Source organism: Anolis carolinensis, chromosome 3 (assembly GCF_035594765.1).
Source record: "Anolis carolinensis isolate JA03-04 chromosome 3, rAnoCar3.1.pri, whole genome shotgun sequence".
Taxonomy (NCBI): domain Eukaryota; kingdom Metazoa; phylum Chordata; class Lepidosauria; order Squamata; family Dactyloidae; genus Anolis; species Anolis carolinensis.
The window spans coordinates 172,571,571-172,592,196 of record NC_085843.1 but is presented as its reverse complement, the minus strand read 5'-3'; the positions used below and the strand labels follow the sequence as shown (position 1 = coordinate 172,592,196).

Genomic DNA, 20,626 nt, shown 5'->3' with positions numbered 1-20,626 from the left:
CATTGTTCAAGCAAATTTTGAATGATGTCTGCATATGAGCAAGGGGGTGGTATTTCATCTTCTGCTTTAGGAGACAAAATGTGTTTGTCCATCTGCAGTTCCACAAGAGGAAAAAACAGGCCCTACTCTGGCTTTAATGGCAATAGTCATATTTATTAGGGGTGTGCAACTCAGCAAAAAACATGCAATTTTTGCTCCCATTTTCTGTCTGTTCCCCCTGTTTTGTTTACCGGAAAATTCCCAAAATCAGGACAGGGGTTCAATTTTCATATCAGTAAGATTTGGTCCATTGGCACCCAATGTAGAACATTTAGAGACTAATTTCTCCATCATTTTTAGGCCCATCAGCATGAAACTCGCCTCACTTATAGGACACATTTATGACTGCAAGCCTGCCAAGTTTCAGAATGCTTCGCAAATCCACTGGTTTTTGGAAAAAAATATTACCATAACATTTTTTAAAAAAAACACACACACACACAAGAGGAGGTTCTGGGCATTGAAGTCCCAAGTGCATGCCACAAGAGGGGAGGAGAATGGACACTGTCAACCAGGACTCTAATTGGTGGAGAAAGAAAGTGAGAAACTCACAGAGAGAGGAAAACCTCAACTCGCATCATACCACAGAGGCTGCTTCAATGCCCACACCACACAAAGTGCTGTTGGGAAAGCAAGTTCCCATTTGCCTCAATAGGACAATGGGTGGGTGGCTTTGGGAAGAGATGGAGGGGGCTTCTGGGAAAGAAATAAGAGGAGGAGCCACAGCTTGCTTGATTTGTTAGGTTGCCTATACACTGCCTCTGCCTCAAATAGAGTGCCATTCAGCCTCATTAACCCCCATAAGCCCCCATTAGCCGAAAAGATCCAGCTGCTGTAATCCATATTGGCTAAGGCTTCAGCTGCCTCCTGCCAGGCTCATTTTCAGCGATTCAGCAGCCAAATCCCCCGACTCCCCCAAATCCAGTACACCAAAACGATATTGTTCACACTCCTAATATTTGTTACCTCCTGTTGTAAACCCGATTGTAACCAGAAAGATGTCTGAAAATGTCAACTATTTCGTATTTCTAACTCCTTTGGACAACTTCATTCTGCCTGAGATATCTTAAGAGACTCCTAGTTTCATATCCCCACACCAAAGAAATGTAAGCGGAATTTGGGAAGGCATAAACAGAAGAATAAGTCATGAAAGTCAAATGCCAGGGAGCCCTAATAATACATATCATCCCAGTCTTTGGAGCTGTCAACAAAAGCTGCCTATGTGCTGCACTATAGTGCAGGCTGGATAGCAGCCAGCTGCAACAAATCACTCTGACCAAGAGGTCATGAGTTCGAGGCCAGCCCGTGCCTGTGTCTGTCTCTGTCTCTGTTCTATGTTATGGCATTGAATGTTTGCCTTATATGTGTGCAATGTGATCCACCCTGAGTCCCTTCGGGGTGAAAAAGGCAGAATATAAATACTGTAAATAAATAAATAAATGTCTGATGTGCCATCCTCAAATGAATTGTCAGAATCCTGCCTGTCAGAACACAGACACCTCTTAAAGGGCCACACACAATAAGTAGAGTTAAAAAATGTTTATTAAATGATATTATAACTCTGGAAACACTTAACTTCAGTGTCTCAACCAAAAGTAAATATCTTTGCTACAAGAAAAGCACTTTAGCAATAACAGAAAGATAATCTGGATTATATAGCTGGATAATCTGGTTCAAATGCAACCAAAACATTCACAGTGCAAACACTACGCTATGCTATGGCACAGAGAGTCAAGGAAGAGCTAAAACACTCTCAAACAAAGAGTTCAAACGAAACCGTAGTCAAAAGCCAAGCCAAGTTCCAAAATCCAAAGAGAAGCCAGAAACCCCAAACCAGGGGTAAACACTGTGGTCGTCAGAAAGCAGACCGGATTCAAGAGCCAGAAACGCCGTCAGAGTAGCCAGAACAGGAGCAAACTCTGTCGTCGTCAGGAAATGGACTAGATTCAAGAGCCAGAAACGCCAAGCCAGGAATGCCAAAGCAGGAGCAAATGCTGTTGTCAGAGACCAAACTGGATTCAGGAGCCAGAGGTAGCCAGGAACCCCAAGAGCCAGAAACGCCAAGCCAGAAACGCCAAAGCAGGAACGAACACTGTCATCTGGATTCAGGAGCCAGGAATGCCAAAACAGGAATGCCAACGCCATAGTCAGGAAACAATCCGGATTTAGGAACACAAAGCTGTACAGCCAGGACCCAAAGAGACAGGCAGCGACAGAGCAAAGTCCCAAAACGACTCCTTGCCTTCTGCAAGGAACCTTCATTTCCAACTCCACTTTTAACTTACACCTCGGAGTCTGATGCTGATGAGGCCTCCACCCTGTCATTATTATCTGCAGCTGGCCTTGATCTCATATGTGAACCTCACCCATCAGCCCTCCAACTACTCCATCTCTGTTCAAGACTTAGATCTCCCCATGTCCCTGGCGTATCAGCAGTTTGCCAATCTTCTGATGCACCCTCAGAGACTAGTTCTGCACACACATTCACTTGAGTCCAATCTGCAGTATCTTCCATCCCACTCTCAGACCCATCATCCCCAGAAAAACCCTCAAACGTTTCATCTTCTGTGGGAGCCGTAAGTATTTCCCGGATCTTCTTCCTTTCTCTTTCCTCATCTGACTCCTGCTCCCGAGTAGATCTCTTAGTTCCTCTACTTTCTGTTAACTCATCATCCTCCAGCATTGATTCCTCTTCATTAGAGAATCCTTCAAACTTTTCATCCTTTCATGATGGCTCCACATTTCAATCCTATTAATTCTCCTTAAATGTGATGTGCCTAGCAAAGTGAAGGGAATAGAGATAAGAAAAAGAGTAAGTTTCAAGGAAACCATACCTGGACTTCGGAGCTGCTGGCAGTGTTGTCATTGCCCCTTGGCGCAATGACAACACTGCCAGCAGCTCTGAAGTCCAGGTATGGTTTCTTTGAAACTTACTCTTTTTCTTATCTCTATTCCCTTCACTTTGCTAGGCACATCACATTTAAGGAGAATTAATGGGTTTGAAATGTGGAGCCATCATGAAAGGATATATTCCCAACAGGGTGTTGTGACTGGAGCACTTCAATTCTACAACTATAGGCAGACTTTTCCACACTTCCAAATTTCACCCACTTTGAGTGGCTATAAAATAAGCAGGACTGGATGAGGAAGCCATGCCTATCAGCAGCTTCAACATGTCATGAAAGGGCAGTGTGTTCTTAGTTATTTAATTTAACATGTTTGTGTTTTTCCTGGCATAGCATAGGGCCAAGTGCATTTCCAACATTCTGCCTCAGGTGACAAAATGATTTGTCTGTTTTTAAGTACTAAGCAGGTTCATGTAGCATTCAGGTGATGTATGCTTCTCTGCCTTGGGCAGAACTACACCTTGTAAATAAGGTCTCTGAATGTATCAAATCCCCCCACCCCACCCCCGGCCCCTCATTCTACGACAACAGTCATTCACCAATAGATTGCCCTTGTATCATTTGAAGTATTATGGCTTGGGGATTTTCATTTTACTATAGTGTGCTTTTAATAAATACAATTCCCAAGTCAATCTCCAGATGTAGGTATAAAGCATATAAAAGTGCAACAAAACAAAATAAGAACAGGAACATTTGGAAAATTATGTATTTAATTTTAAAGCATGGATTTACAGTTAGTAAGAGCTTTCTGCCTACATTGCATATTCTTGTTATTGAAAAGGTAACATGTGATGAAACAATCCTATGTATGGATAAGGGTAATAAGATGTGGAAATGGTGGTTATTAGATGAGCTAAGAAAGACTTTAAGGGAACTATTTTGATTAGAAGCTCTGAGATGAGAGTCATAGGAAAACTTGTATTAATGTGATGTAATAGAGCTAAATCTATTGGATGATATGGCATTAACATTCTGTGAGGCATGTTCTGTTGTGTGATCATTAGATTTTATTTTGAATGTTAGATGAGACAAAACTATCTTCCAATCTAACCTTCTTCAAAGTTCTTCCAGGGGAAAACCTTGTGCTCTGAACTATTTGCAGAAAGAATAAATACACAACCATTAAAAAGAAAAAAACCAGTATTTCTACAGAAACAAAACAAAGACTCTGCATTCAAGAATTTCAGATTTAAGTGCATCCCTGAATTATATTTATTTTAATATGCAGGTGTGTACAGTAGGTCTGCCACTTTCACAGGGGTTAGTGGGGTAGGACCTCCACAAAACTGGGAAAACATCAAATTAAAAAACACCTCCCTGGGATTCTCTAAGCCCTCCAGTGTAATTCTTCGGGGTCAACCTCCAGTGGAATTTCACCAAAGAATCATGTTGGAATATCTAGAGATTCCCATAGATATGAAATCTCTGCAAAAATCTCTAATGTCTCCTATATAACTCTATGTCAACATCCAGTTGACCTAAGAGTTGTGCTGAATAACATGTCTACTAAAGGTAAACCCATAAATGTAGCAAGTCAACTCAATTGTTGCTGCAGCACATTTAAAGAGTTGCACACACACACAAAAATACTTCCACAATCATAATGACAAAATTATTCATTTTTTCTGTCTGAATGTTGTGCTATCGCTGAGAATTTCTTACAATTTGGTTGTTATTTTTTTGTCTTTCAGTGTCTATTTAATTGTAAATTCCCCTTGTTTTATGAAGAGAAATTGATTAATACATATTTTGAAAAGAGGGAGAGAGGAGATTGCATTTCCCCTCAATGCCACTGAAGATCTGTAAAATATTTACTATTTCTTTATTATTTTAGTGCAGGTTGGGATGAGAGAAGCGATGAACGTGACAGTATCTTTTGGGGAGACAGAGGCTCTACCACTTTCTGTGCAAAGAATTTAGGTAAAAGAAAGCCCTTGCTTGCATTTTTTCATGCCAAGAAATCAAAATGTGAATCTGCCTCTCTTCCTCACATGTATTGGATTGTGACCTGTATGGACACATCAAGTGAAGAATCCTCATGATTATACATTTCTCCAAGTAATATGTACTTTGTGCTACATATGCACATGTACACACATTATTTCAAAACAGCAACACACTTCTATACGTTTCAACAAAATGAATGTATTTTCTTTTCAGCAACAAAGCCATGCCTGTATTGTAAGCTTTGTAAAGGCAAGTCAGCTCTTTTAATTTGGCCTTTAACTAAATTAGTCCTAGTGTTTTTTTGGTTTTGACTTTTTAATGTTTTTTATACTACTATTGCAGAGTCAGGGGCCATAGTGGCACAGCAGATTAATCCGCTAAGCTGCAAAACTTGCTGATCAGAAGGTCGGTGGTTTGAATCCACAGGATGGGGTGAGCTTTTATAGTTAGCCCCAGCATCTGCCAACCTAGCAGTTCAAAAACATGCAAATGTGAGTAGATTAATAGGTACTGTTTTGGCAGGAAGGTAACAGTCATGCCAACCACATGACCTTGAAGATGTCTATGGACAATGCCGGCTCTTCAGCTTAGAAATGGAGATGAGCGCCAATCCCCAGAGTCAGACTCGACTAGACTTAATGTCAAGGGGAAACCTTTACTTTTACTTGACTGCAGACTCAAAAGAATAGCTAAACCCAATTATACTTTGATCTAGCAAGGAACCTCTTTTATGAAGACCTTTTCTTGGTCATTCCAAGCTGAACATCCTTTTTCCAACAGTTGCGCAGCATAACGTGTACCAAAAGGTACATCGGAAGGATAAGAAACTATCAAGCCTTCTATCATGTCTATCCCAAGCATTAATATTCAAAGCAAAACTTGGCAAATTTAATTTTGGAACTACAGCTCCTCAAATTTCTTGGCCAGTATTGCCATATCAGCTAGGTGATTTTGGGAATTGTAGTCTCCTTCAAAATATTATTTTTCTGAACTGTGAGAAGAAGTACCCTGTGTCTGGGTAAGGTTTAGCTATCCTGGTTACTAACCATAGGTAGACTCATTGTCCATGATTTCTTCCCTTCCTCTTTGGAAACTATGATATCATTGAAAGGAAGTTAAGATTATTCCTGTGACACCAGTATGAATATATTCCACACTGTTCAAATAGCCCCACTGAAATGGAATGATGCCTTTTCTAATGCTGATGTTTAGTTTCAGAGCCACTTATTAGTTTCAATGACTACATATGGATTGGAAGAAATGTCATGAAACACATTTCTTGCTCCCCTCACCTGGCATAACTTACCAGTACATTGTTAAGAAACTGTCTGCTTTTATTAATTATTAATTTATTATTTACAACATTTATATCCCACCCTTCTCACCCGAGGGGACTCAGGGTGGCTTACAAAAATTGGCAAAATTTAATGCCCAAAATACAATCATTTTGGGTTTGATTTGTTTGCTTATATTATTTAAGTTTCACATTTGAGCCAAACCTATATGAAATTGTTCTTCATATAAATGAGACATTTTCCTATTTGCTTGGGTTAAATACAGTCGAGCAAAGTGTTCTTATCATTGATTGTGCAATTGTAGTCAGTAAAGTCAGGAGGATTTTCTAAAGTTATTCATCAAAAAACAAAAGCAAACAGTTACAAAGGGAACAATAATATTGGTGAAATGACTAAGCTTAGTGATCTAAAATGTGGATTGACCTAAATAAAAATCCTCTAGGCACATTATGACAGCTCAGACTGGAATAATTGTACTATAAGAAACATCTATTCTCTACTTTGTACACAGTAAACCACAGCTAGATGGTTGAAAGAGGCATGGTGTTCCCATTGGAATCAGTATGCATTGTGTATTATCTGCCTATCTTCCCATTGCAAATATTGGCAGTTCTATAATCATTTGAAAAGAAAAATTCAATTTTCTATACTAGCCACTCATTGACTCTGGTGCAACTCATGTGGGATACTTCTGTCCACCTTCCTATATGTATTTCTCTCTCTCTCTCTCTCTCTCTCTCTCTCTCTCTCTCTCTCTCTCTCTCTCTCTCTCTCTCTCTCTCTCTCTCTCTCTCTCTCTCTCTCTCTCTCTTATCTAACACAAAATTGTGCTTAGAGACAACTTAGTAGAGATCAGCACTGTTTCTGTGCTCAGGTTTCTGCTTGTTGGCCTTCTCCTTATCTTCACTGGCTTTCAGCTTTCTTTTATCATCACTGGACTCTCGTCGGCAGAGCCCCTCTTCACTGCCTGTGGGCAAGCTGTCAAATGTGCTTTCTTTATTGACTGCTTTCAGGTTTTGCCCTCTCCGGTTCTTACGGCAGAGTTCAGTACATTTCTCCATGCAATTGAACCTGGTCTCAGTGGTGCAAGCATACATCCCCGCAGGGACAGCTAAGACCATGGCGCACACAATGATAATGATGTGAATGAGCTTCTCCCTTTGTTCCAGTTCACTGATGTCACTTCCTGTCACAAACACAATGCATTGTCCCTTTTGAGGCATCTGGTTCCTCAGAGTGACACAGACTTCATACTTGGTGGCAGGGCGCAAATCATTGACCGAATAGCTATTGATGCCAGGTCCAATGTAAATCATGTCCTTCTTAATGTCATCATATTTTCCAAAATGGAGGGTATACCAGGTTTCTTCTGGATTCTCCGTCATGCTATACCACTCAAGAGTGATCCCATAGACAGTCTGCTTGGCAATTCTCACATCGATGTATGAATTCTCCTCTGGGATAGAAGAAGAGAAGGAAGAAGCCACCATTCGAGGGGCCTGGATCTTCAGGATCATTGTGGCTGAGCCATTGCCAAGGAAGTTGGCTGCTGTGCAGGTATAATTGCCTTCATCTACACGGTGGGCTGAAGGAATAACCAATTCTGACTTAATTGTGTCCTCACTAATATAAGTGGTGGAAACTAGAGAGAAAAAACAAATAAAATGCAAACATGTTAAAATTCTATTTTCAGCAACAGTGGCAATCTAAATGCCCTATAATATCCAAACTATGGGAAAGCATTTTCTTTTTAGTATAGATGTACGGCCTCATCATATGTGCTTCGGGAATCACCATGGATCGTTGTGAATCTGGCTGAGCCCAACCAAGGGTGGGGGGAACCCATTGTCCTATGCCCCATATTGCCTGGCTTCCCCCCATTGCAGGCACGTAGCCAGGACTTTGTTTTGGGAGGGCCTGGGATTTTGGTTCGGGTGGGGGCTTAGTGTGAGTGAGAGAGGATGTACCCTAGCAAACCTTTTGTATCATTATCCCAATACCCCCATGCATATGGGATATATTGAGCATGGTGATCAGATCATGAAATGAATAAACATAAGTTTAAATAATAAATGTAAGGCCTTCTTGCAGACCACCCTGAAATTTTTTTTGGGGGGGGGGGGGGCTGAAGCTCCCAAGCCCCCTCTCCCCCGGCTACATGCCTGCCCCATTGATACAGTACAACATGGGAAGCCTCCCGTGTTGTCACCGCAGTGGTGTATGTCAGTTCCACATCAATTTTGCAACGGAGCCCCAATGAAAGTAGTTCTATGTTGTGGGATGGGAGCCGGTGGGCTCCATTGCAAAACTGCTGAGGAACTGGCGTATGCCGCCAAAAACAGCCCCATATGATCAGGTCTTACAATACTCTCTCACAGCCACAACAGACTGGACAAGAAGTTGCAAACAATGCAGAAATAGGGTTGTTGTAAGTCTTTCGGGCTGTGTGGCCATGTTCCAGAAGTATTCTCTCCTGACATTTCGCCCACATTTATGGCAGGCATCCTCAGAGGTTGTGAGGTATGGAATAAACTAGGTAAGGAAAGGAAAGAATATATATGTGTGGAGAGTCCAGGGTGTGGCAAGAGTCTTTTGTCACTGGGAAGCCAGCATTAATGTTTCAGTTAATCACCCTAATTAGCATTGGAAAGGTTTTGTCTCTTGTATGCAGAAATACATGCATAACTTTAGAATTAGGCAGAGATTTAGAGAAAGTGGATTAAAAAGAGTGTTAGGAACTTAGACTTCATATTTCTTGTATTGCAGTTTATCCCCCCCTTCCATTTCATATTAATGCTTGGCTTGAAGCAATAGGTTCTTGAATGTGATTTTCTCATGACTTCATTAGTGATAGAAACTTGCCCTGAGCAGCAAAGTAATTAATGGAATATTGAGGAATAAATTGACATGACTTCATTTCATTCCAGGAGTATAGGCCCTTACATTAACTAATGGGGACATTGAGGTCTCCCTACAGTAGATGGCCTCTGGTGTTGAATAAGACCTCCTCACCATCATTAGGTCTCATTATACCACTTCATCATATGGTCTTTGGGAAGCATTCTAGTATTCTTCCAGGATGCTTCCTCAATGGAGCCCACTGGATGTCATCACATGACATAAGTCTACTTCTGGCAGAGATCCATAGAGGAAGCACCCTGGAAGTGTTCTAGGATGCTTCCCAGAGAACATGAGAGACTTACCGTTCTTCTGAATGAGGGGAAGCTGAATGGTAACACTTCCCCCCATAGGAAAAGATAAGGGTCGATGTGGGGTTGGGGCAACCATTTCCCCACTGCCCACTGCATGGTGAACCAGCTCTTGCCACCTGACTTATTGATCTCAGTGCAATGAGGTCCATAGTCTGTGTAAATGAGAAGGCAACAATGGCATAGGGCCTTATGATGTGCACCTCTGTATACAGTGCATTGGTCAACTGCTGAGCTGAAGAATGGCAACCTTTGTAAGTTCCAAATTCCTAAGAGCAATTTGTTATAAAGAAATCATTTTTACTGGTGTCTTTTGGATCCCAGGCTAGAGAAAGATCAGATATGAATCAAACAAACAAAAATCTTAGATACAAATTGTCCATCATAATCTTGAGCAGGGGTGGGCGTCTGCAGGAGGGGTTTTTTTTTGGAGTGGGGGGCATTTTAACCCCACTGGAAACATTGGAGAGAGGGTTCTGATATCTATTGCCAAAAAATGAAAATAAAATTGTCCAAATACTCTCTGGACACCTCCACTTCCACCCCACCCCCACCCACCTGACTATTTTAGGTAAAATGTAGGCTTTAAAAACACACAAAGGGATTGGAAGGGACAAAGCTTTCTTTTTACCCCTAACTAGGGACCACACAAATGACTGAGAGGGACACATGTTCCCACGCCACCCAAGAGTTAACTAAGCAGTGACAATGTCTCAATGTCCCAAAAGTATAGTATAACTGATAATAGTCTAAAGTTATTAAGAATTGTTTTAAGTCTATTTTGAAATATCTTAATATTTTATTTTTATCCATTGTACACTGCCACAGGAACCCTGGTGGGTTAAATAAATAAAAGAAATGTATTTATTTATTTATTTACAGTATTTATATTCCGCCCTTCTCACCCCAAAGGGGACTCAGGGCGGATCACATTATATACATATAGGGCAAACATTCAATGCCCATAAACACACAGAACCGAGACAGGACAGACAGACGCAGAGGCAATTTAACCTTCTCCTGAGGGGATGTTCGATTCTGGCCACAGGGGGGAGCAGCTGCTTCATCATCCACTCTGACCGCACTTCCTCATTCCAACGTCGCAAATTAGTTAAATTTGCCTCCCCACTTTTTATAAGTGGTACCTTATTTCCTACTTGATAGATGCAACTGTCTTTCGGGTTGCTAGGTCAGCAACGAGCAGGGGCTATTTTTTATTTTTAATTGACGGGTGCTCACCCCACTACAGGCTGGCCTCGAACTCATGACCTCATGGTCAGAGTGATTTAATGCAGCAGGCTGCTCACCAGCCTGCGCCACAACCCGGCTCTTCTTTAGATAAGACTTTTATCTTTATGAGTCAATAGGGATTTTAAATAAAATGTAGTTAAATCCATAATAGCTGAATATTTCTCCTTTTGATTTTTCTTTGTGTGAAAGGATTGGAGGCTCAGACTCCTATAATGTTTTAGCTATATGACTTTTTCCCTTTTTGTTCTATTTTGCTGTTTCTTTATTTTTGAATGTATATTACTTTGATTGTAACCAACCAATAAATTAGAAATAACTTTAAATCAAGAAAATGGCAATTCATACACCTCTGCAATGAAGTCTCCTGAATAAAATTGAAATAGTATGGCACTCTTCCCATGACTATTCAACCTTCCTAAGGCAAGACTGGGAATCATCCTCCAGATTATTCTGAGTCACAGTACCCATCATCCTTAACCATTGGCTATATAGGGTAGGGTTGTATTATGTCCATTATATACAAATGTTACAAAAGAAAGCAAGTAGTACCAAAAAGGTACAGAAAGAATGACTTTCCTGATGTAATGGGAGCACAACTTCCATAACTCCTAGTCATCATTGGCAGAAAGACATGTAGGTCAACAATATCTGCAAGGCCACATGTTCCCCAGCCCTGCTACATAACCTCTAAATCAAATCAAGTTTACTGTTTCCAGCAGCAACCATTTGAGTGAACTGCAAGAAAATTGTGAGAGAATCCTATGGGAAAATATGGTATACACTGTTTATTGAGTTTAAATATTTATCTTCGGTTTTTTTGTCTGCAGATAAATCTGGAAATAGCTGAACCAATTTGGTCTGAGCTGTCAAGAACAATGTACTAGAGGGCTAAGGCTAGGTGAAGAAAATGTAAACCCCCCTAGGGATCTGTCTGAGAAAGTTATGAGCAATTTTGCCAAGGTGCTAAGGCTGCAAAATGATAATTGAGTCTTAATTTTGTTGACACTGACATCCATTTTTATGCTCAGTTCTAACATGTACAATGACAGTAAATCTGCAGCATGGGAGAAAACTGAAAAACCAAGGATCAGTAATACTGTAAAGAGAGAGGGCACAATCTACTACAAGATAGTCATAACTGTGTTCTATTGAAAGCAATGGAAACATTCTCAGTTGTGATTGATTAACCTGGATCCCCTTGATTTCCATTAAAATAGTTATTTTAAAATAGTTATATTAAAATAGTGGATAACCACCCCTCCCTGATGATATCGACATAACTAGCACCTTTGGCCCAGTTTCCCTAGATTTTATCCAAGATTTTATCATTATGTTTTTGTTTGTAATTTCTTATGACTTGTTTTTATTGTTGTTTGATCTGTTTTATTGTCTTGTTTTTATATTGTTGATGACTGGGCTTGGCCCCATGTAAGCAGCCCCAAGTCCCTTCGGGGAGATGGGGTGGGGTATAAGAATAAAATTATTATTATTATTATATTATAGCTCATTTGTTTTGGATCATACTTAGCTGTCACATTGCAGCCTAGTGTTAAAAATGCTAGCTGGAAGACCTGCGTTGTTGTAAGTGGACTTACATGTATAGGAAATAGAATTGATCCATTTGGCAATGTTTGTATTCATCTAGGGATTCTCTGACATTACTACCTACGAGCATCCTCTATACAATAGTGAAGGACTGATGTGCCATGGTTCAGTCTGCAGGGGATGCCAATATGCATTGGGGTGCTCCTCAATTGGTACCCCATTCTGATGCACATTCAGTTCTCCCTAATGTGCAGCTAGAAAGTAGTGGAGCAAAACCGGAGTACTGGATTTGTACCATATGTTCCCAGTGTGCATCAGTTGTTCCCAGCATACATCAGAAGGGGGCCATGTGCATCTGAAAAGCTCAATGAACATCAGAAGTGTCCAATGAGCATCAGAAGAGCCTGATGTGCAACAGAGCCCATTTACTGCTGTCCTGATATGCGTTTTCACAAATTACTAATAGGCAGGCATGTAGCCCGCTTAACCCCCCCCCCCCCCCCCCCCCCGAAATTCTCAGGGTGTTTTGTGAGAAGGCCTTAGATTTATTATTTAAACTTATGTTTATTCATATCATGATCTGATCACCATGCCCAATATATCCCATATGCATGGGGGTATTGGGATAATGATACAAAAGGTTTGCTAGGGTAGACCCTCTCCCGCTCAAACTCAGACCCCCCCCCCCCCGAACCAAAATCCCAGCCCCTCCCAAAACAAAATCCTGGCTACTCCTAATAGGAGTTCATTTTGAAGGATTCAAAAAGTTATGAAAGGCAAGCCATCATGAAGGATCTCAATCATTGAGACACAGCAGTTTGAACTCAGTGCTGTGTGACCACAAATGTAATATAATAATTGATTAGCAAAGCAAATTACCAACAAAGCAAGCAGATAGTACCTGCTCCCAGGATTGGAGATCATGGGGTCTGCCTGTCAGCCCTATCCAATATAGGCTGATTAGGCTGATGGGCACCACAGATTTACAGCATCCACAAGGAGATGTGTTACCCACATCCTATGGTATACCAAGTGTAAACCTACAACTTCCTTGCTTCTGCAACACTGGTTGCAGCTCTGCTTCCAAATACAATTCAAGGTGCCAGGTATGGCCTATAAAGCCCAATTAAGTTCAGGTCTAGGCTGTCAGGCAAATAGTGTCTTACCATATGAGCCTATCGTTGCCTTCAGAAGCTCATGGGAAGCCCTCCTTTCACTCACACCATTGTGAGAGGCACAGTTGCTACGGATGTGAGATAGAACCAAGCACTGAATCTGCCTTCCTAGGTAGACAAGAGGGCCCCTGGTGGTGGCACAGTGTGTTAAAGTGCTGAGCTGCTGAACTTGCAGACCGAAAGGTCCCAGGTTCAAATCCCGGGAGCGGAATGAGTGCCCGCTGTTAGCCCCAGCTCCTGCCAACCTAGCAGTTCGAAAACATGCAAATGTGAGTAGATCAATAGGTACCGCTCTGGCAGGAAGGTAACAGCACTCCATGCAGTCATGCCGGCCATATGACCTTGGAGGTGTCTACGGACAACGTTGGCTCTTTGGCTTAGAAATGGAGATGAGCACCAACCCCCAGAGTCGGTCACGACTGGACTTAACGTCAGGGGAAAACCTTTACCTTTACCTTTTAGGTAGGCAAGAAAGTCCTTGCTATCCTTTCATCAGCAGGCAAATGCCCCCCCCCCCCCCCACACACACACACAGTTTTGACAACTGGAGCTTTTTGAAAGAAATCACTGGTGAGAGGTGTGGCTTTTAACTGTATATTTTAAACACTGAGGACAGATTAATTCCATTTTAATGTTGTTGTTTTTTGTATGCTTAAACTATATTGTTTTTATTTTGTAAATCATCTAGAGCCATACACTTAGGGAAGCTGGGGCACAAATGTAGATAATAACATTGTTAAAAGAATGCTATAAAAACAGCACTTTTCTGGGTGTCAGAAGGGTGGGCAAACCCCATGCCTGGATAATCTCATTAAGGCATGATTCTGTTGTCTGGTATAAGTATGCCAGCATAAGTGGCAGTAACAGCTCGAGTAAATGCAATGCCAGTAGAGACAACAGAGAAAAAACCTTCATTGTTAGGAAGGAAGTGTGTCCTGTTAGTTGCCAAGATATATAGGAACTGTCAAGGCAGTTTCCTCTGGAAAAGGAGATGTTTTTCTCTGCTGTTCACCCTCCCTCCTGCACATGGCTGCTATATTGCTGTGTGTGAGAGCTCCAAGATGCTTGCTGACTCATGGCAACTTCATGCATTTTATAGGATGTTCATAGGTGAGAATACACAAAAGTCATTTTGCTATCTCCTTCCTCTGAAATATAACTAAAATCACCAGGTATTTGCCATCAGTCCTCCCTCCAGGTATTAACCAGAGTTGATTCTACTTAGTTTTCAAGATCAGAAAGGATTTGGTGTCTTTAGGCACCAGGTTTAGGCCCTTATACTGCTCCCAAAATGTCTTGTATATATATACAGTAGAGTCTCACTTATCCAAAGTTCTGGATTATCCAATGCATTTTTGTAGTCAATGTTTTCAATATATCATGATATTTTGGTGCTAAATTCGTAAATACAATAGTTATTACATAACATTACTGCGTATTGAACTACTTTTTCTGTCAAATTAGTAGTATAACATGATTTTGGTGCTTAATTTGTAAAATCATAACCTAATTTGATGTTTAATAGGCTTTTCCTTAATCCCTCCTTATTATCCAACATATTCGCTTATCCAACATTCTTCCGGCCTGTTTATGTTGGATAAATGAGACTCTACTGTACTGCTCCCAAAATGTCTTGTATATATATACAGTAGAGTCTCACTTATCCAAAGTTCTGGATTATCCAACGCATTTTTGTAGTCAATGTTTTCAATATATCATGATATTTTGGTGCTAAATTCGTAAATACAGTAATTATTACATAACATTACTGCGTATTGAACTACTTTTTCTGTCAAATTCATTGTATAACATGATGTTTTGGTGCTTAATTTGTAAAATCATAACCTAATTTGATGTTTAATAGGCTTTTCCTTAATCCCTCCTTATTATCCAACATATTCGCTTATCCAACATTCTTTCGGCCCGTTTATGTTGGATAAGTGAGACTCTACTCTATATACACTGTTATCGACAGGATTCCATCCTATTGCTTTAAAAAAGCACAAAGCAGATTAACCAATAGCACTGGAACAATACAATTGAAATCTGTTGGAGTAGATTGGGTTAGTAAATTAGGAACTCCTACCCCAGACTAGAAACTTTAGTAGTTCCCTTTTAGCCCAGTGATGGTCTATTCGGCCTTTTAGAAAAACGAAAGCAAGATATTAATTTAAGTAATAAAATGTTGGTCATGAAAGCATCTGGTGGTTTTGTATTACTGAACCAACATAGTACTTTAGCAATAGTGAAACCATGGTGAAGGCCTTTCCAACTTTTATTTCCAATTCATAGTTCAGAGGTGGGAAATCTTTTTGAAATAGGGACTACTGCTGGAGGCTTACAACATCATCACATGCAGAGAAAGAAGTGTCTTCTCCCTGCTTCTCTCAGCTGCTGGCATGAAGTCCACCAGAGCCCATCATATAATGCAGGGCTGCTTCCGGCGGGACTCTGTGGGGCTTCATGCTGGCAGCATTGCAGCAGCAGAACCCAGAGGAGTCAGGTGGACATCCAATCCCTCAGAGAGAAAAAGGCAGAAGAGCCAAAGAGGAAGCGGGGAACATTGGGGAAACATTATGGGAAGGGATACCATGGACCCAAATAGTAGGGAACACAGCAAAGTGGTTCCCTATGCTGCCCCATGATTTCCCCCTTTGCCCCCTGCTTTACAAAGGGCCATCTGATGAGGTCATCTGATGCTTACCATTAAATCCTCGTAGGTGTTTTAGCGCATAAATCCACCAGACTACTGGGAAGGGGCTGGCCTGCACCAAACAGGCCAAGGTAGTATTGAGTCCAACAAGCACAGTCACATTTGATTCGAGAGGTGTTACCAAGGGCTTCGTGCAGCTGTTTAGCTCCACTTCATGGAAGTATTTGCCTGCTCTAAATTTGGGACTCGAACAAGTTAAATAGGAATTCATCAGAATGACTGGTGGGCTAATGGATTTGATGAACTGGACAAATCCACGAAGACGACAGTCACACATCCAAGGGTTGTCATGCAAGGCCAAGACTGCATTGGAAATAGCCTCCACCTTTTTCTCCAGCTGCTGGGCCTTTTGGTACACAGGCCAATTATAGAAAACATCCTTGGAGATGACAGTAAGCTGATTGGAAGATAAGTCTAAATAGGTCAGGTTAGGCAGATAGCGGAGGGCATGTTCCGGAAGGACATCGAGCTTGTTGTGTTTTAGATCCAGTATTTTTAAAGCCGGTGTGTCTTGGAATGCTGTCCATGGTACTGAACTCAGCTTGTTCCCCTGCAGTCTCAGCTCAGTCAAATCCTTCAGGTACTCAAGGCTTTTTAGATGCATGACAGTGATGTTATTAAAGTTAAGCCAAAGATATTGCAAGGCACTAACATTCGAGAATGACCCACGAGGCAATTCTGTTAGGTGGGAGTTTTCTATTCTAATTTTTTTGATATCTTGCGGGATGCCTGCTGGAATCTTTCTCAAAGATGTTGACATGCAAAGCAAACTCCTAGAATATAAATCAGCAATGTTAACACATTGTTTTTATGGATTGTCTATTCAGTTTTAATTCAGTGAATTGACTGCAAGGCAGACTTTGTTTTTTGCAAAGGGCCTTTGCATTTCACAGAAAAAGAGGTGTGATTTGGCATTTAGTTTTCATGGTCTGCAGTCTGCAAAATCTTATGCTAAATAAAATGTGCTAGTCTTCATTGTGCCAAAAAACCCTCCATTCTTTTTGCTACAACAGAAAAACACAGGTGCACTGTGGATTTGGGTGAGAGTGTTTTTTTTTTTTACAGTTTTATAGGCACTGTAACAGTAAATGTATTCATTTTCATCTTACTAGTCATAAAACTGATAACATGTGCAAAAGCACATTAAATTGGTTATTAAAATAACATCCTAATGCATGCTCTACTATAGGAAAGTCATAATACTTTAATATTAAAAATCCATTTGAAATCAATCAGAATATTTGTTCAAAATCCAGCTACTAACAATCCAGCTATTAATCGGTTAGTTGCTGCTAATTTCAACTGAAAATAATGAAATATGCTGCTCAGTCCTATACATATTGATTCAAAAGTTTGTCCCACTCTATTTAACACACCTTTTTTCCACATAAATCTGCATATGACTCACTTGAGGAATTAATATATCTCCCATTTATTGCATGGTTACATTTTGCTGAATAGTGTTTGTTGCCATCATTTATAATACTACTCAGCATAATCAACTTGCCAGCTAACGCAGCACCTTCCCCACACATTTTTCTATCATGTTTGCAATATTCTTACCTTCCAAAGTTATCATTGGAACAGGAGCATCCTGTGACACAAGATGAAATTGTCACTTTTGTTCCATAAAGGAAGAGAAGAAGAAAGAAAGGAAACGTGTGATGCACGAGGTCCATATTCTTCTGTGAGTAAACACTGTGCACGTCTTGCAAGAGACATACCAACAGTCTCCAAGTAGCAAATCCTATTAAGAGTAATTGTCCTTGATGCAAAGGTATGTGCTTCTGAAGGCAGGACCTGATTTCAATAAGCTATGGGGCATGTTTTACCAAATTTCATGGTACTACACCATGAAATAATGGTTATATTAAGATATCTATGAGTCTGTCCCTAAGCAATAGTTAGCTTTGAATCAACCAATGAAATAAAACATACTGAAGAAAATCAGAATAGCGCTTCTTCAGATCAGAAAATCATTGCTTCAAATCAGATCTTTCACTAACTCACTACAGGCTGAAGATCCCTTTTTTGGAATTTCAAGATCTGACATACTTCCAATCCAAAAATTGTCCATATGGATGGCTGAAACAATGGCACCTTTGCTTCCTGGTGCTTCGATGTACACCAACCTTATTTCTTGTTGAAAATTAAACGATTGTATAAAATAACCTTTAGGCTATGTGTACATGGAAAATAAATGTATATTGTGTTTGGACTTGGGTCTCATCTCATTATGTTTGTATAGGGATTCTAAAATCCAAAAATATCAAAAATGTAAAATACTTCTGGTCCCAAGCATTTGGAATAAGACATATTCAACCTGTACAAATTCCTTTGGCAAACTATTCTCTCCCTCGTCCTCAGTCTCTTCACACTGTGGAGTAAAGAATATACTATAGAACTGTGTCCATGTAAGAGACAACAATACTAAAGTGATGGCAGAACGAGAATAAGCAACAATAATTCTAATTCTGATCACGATTTAGTTGTCAGTGTGGATACAAATAATAATCTATCTATAGCACATGTTATATTTAGTGTAGAAGATTTGCACAAAATTGAACAGAACTACAGTAGAGTCTCACTTATCCAAGCTAAACGGGCCAGCAGAAGCTTGGATAAGCAGCAGGGGCAGCAGGGTAATCCCAGCACCAACTGTGACATCTCATCACACATGGGGAGATGTTGCCTCATGACTTCCCCCCGTGCTGGTCCTGTGGTTTCCAATGGAACATGAGAAGCCTCCCATGTTCTGGGCGCAGCGTTTTAGGATGCTTGTGGCCCAGTCCTCTGTTCCTCTGACAAGGAAGCTCTTTTTTTGCAAAGTCTGTTTATGCCTGCCCCGCCCCTCTTCTTCATCCTCATTCTCTGTCCAGCTAGACATCTTGGTAGCACCAGCACTGGGAGTATGATAAAGGAAGGCAAAAAAAAATATCCAGATTTTCAGTGCCAGATTGCAGCAGTGTGTTTGGAGAAAATAACTGAATAAAGCTTTAGCTGGGTAAAATGAGATCCTACCTAATTCTGCTGGAGCCTCCGGTGGCTCAGTGTGTTAAAGCTCTGAGCTGCTGAACTTGCAGACTGAAAGGTCCCAGGTTCAAACCCAGGGAGAGGAGTGAGTGCCCGCTGTTAGCTCCAGCTTCTGCCAATCTAGCAGTTCGAAAACATGCCAATGTGAGTAGATCAATAGGTACCGCTCCGGTGGGAAGGTAACGGCGCTCCATGCAGTCATGCTGGCCACATGACCTTGGAGGTGTCTATGGACAATGCCGGCTCTTCGGCTTAGAAATGGAGATGAGCACCAACCCCCCAGAGTCAGACATGACTGGACTTAACGTCAGGGGAAACCTTTACCTTTTTACCTAATTCTGCAGGAGGAACACAGATCCTACCCAGTCCCATTGTATCTCTGTGAACAGCATCTGCCTCCAGAATCCCTTATTGAACCTGTGTTAACAATTAGACACATAGTGGAACATGAGTCTGTCTCACCACTTACTCCCAGTATGTTTTTAAAAAGCCTATCACCTTATCACACTAGACCCCCTCCTCCCATTTTGTGATTTGAGCATCAAAATACAAATCATATGAAATGTAAAGTGGTGAAAGGGGGGATCTCGATATTTCAAGTGGTTTCTAGAAGGTTGAAAACATTCACATTTCACATCTGATATGTGAGCTAAAATATTCTTGTACTAGCTTATATTTATTCCAGGACCATTACAAAACTGAATAAATGTTCCAGAAAATGTATCTTTTCTGTTTTTCTCACTCTCTTTCTCTTTTCTGTCTCATAGCTCTTATGTGATACCCACCATGCTTCACCATCTCACGGGCAATTGCATTCCAGGGATAAACGGTCAGGGGGGGAAACGATAAGCCCCAAATTAGATCTGTGCCCATACCAATTCATGCCTAAAAAATCTGTGAATACAAAAAGCTTTGTAGTAATACCTGCTGTAATCTTTCAGTGTTATAAACAATATGGTATATACAATAAGGATAAAATCGTGTCTGCTGTGTTGCTCGTGATGGAAGATGGTACAAGACACATTTCATACATGGCATCACTCCCCATAAGATCATCAAGGCTGGCTTGACAGTCTTGTCAGGTCTTGTCAACATTGTCAACACTGGCTTGACAATGTGTGCATAGAGGCGGCTTGACAATGTGTGCATAGAGGCCCCATCATTTCCATCACTGAAATCTCAACCATAACATGGATGCCTCACTTGGGATACTTTCACCATGCTTTGATTTTAACTATCATCATTTCATCCTATGAAATTCTGGGATTTGTAGCCTGATGAGAGACTAGAGTTGTCTGGGAATTCGAAATGCCTTTTACCTATATAACAAATCCAAGAATTCCATAGAATGTTGCTATGGCAGTTAAAGCTGAATCATAGCAGCTTTGAATTTTGCATAAGCAGTGCCTCTAGTCAATCTGATTTGACTGCCTATCAACAGGTACAGCAATGCTCTTCAAAGGAAATTTGATGGCCTTGCCTCTCTTTTTTTCTAAATACCTCTAAGATAGTG

At 40.8% G+C, this 20,626-nt stretch overlaps 1 protein-coding gene across 1 annotated transcript; it reads right to left on the bottom strand.

The window, feature by feature from the left end:
• Positions 1-6,867: 6,867 nt before the first annotated feature.
• Positions 6,868-16,873, bottom strand: lrit2 (leucine rich repeat, Ig-like and transmembrane domains 2). The gene is made up of 2 exons (XM_008114453.3): positions 16,072-16,873; positions 6,868-7,829 (listed from the first exon to the last, which is right to left on the bottom strand). Exons 1-2 carry the CDS (start codon positions 16,838-16,840, stop codon positions 7,030-7,032), a joined length of 1,569 nt encoding a protein of 522 aa, XP_008112660.2. The 5' UTR covers positions 16,841-16,873; the 3' UTR covers positions 6,868-7,029.
• Positions 16,874-20,626: the final 3,753 nt, after the last annotated feature.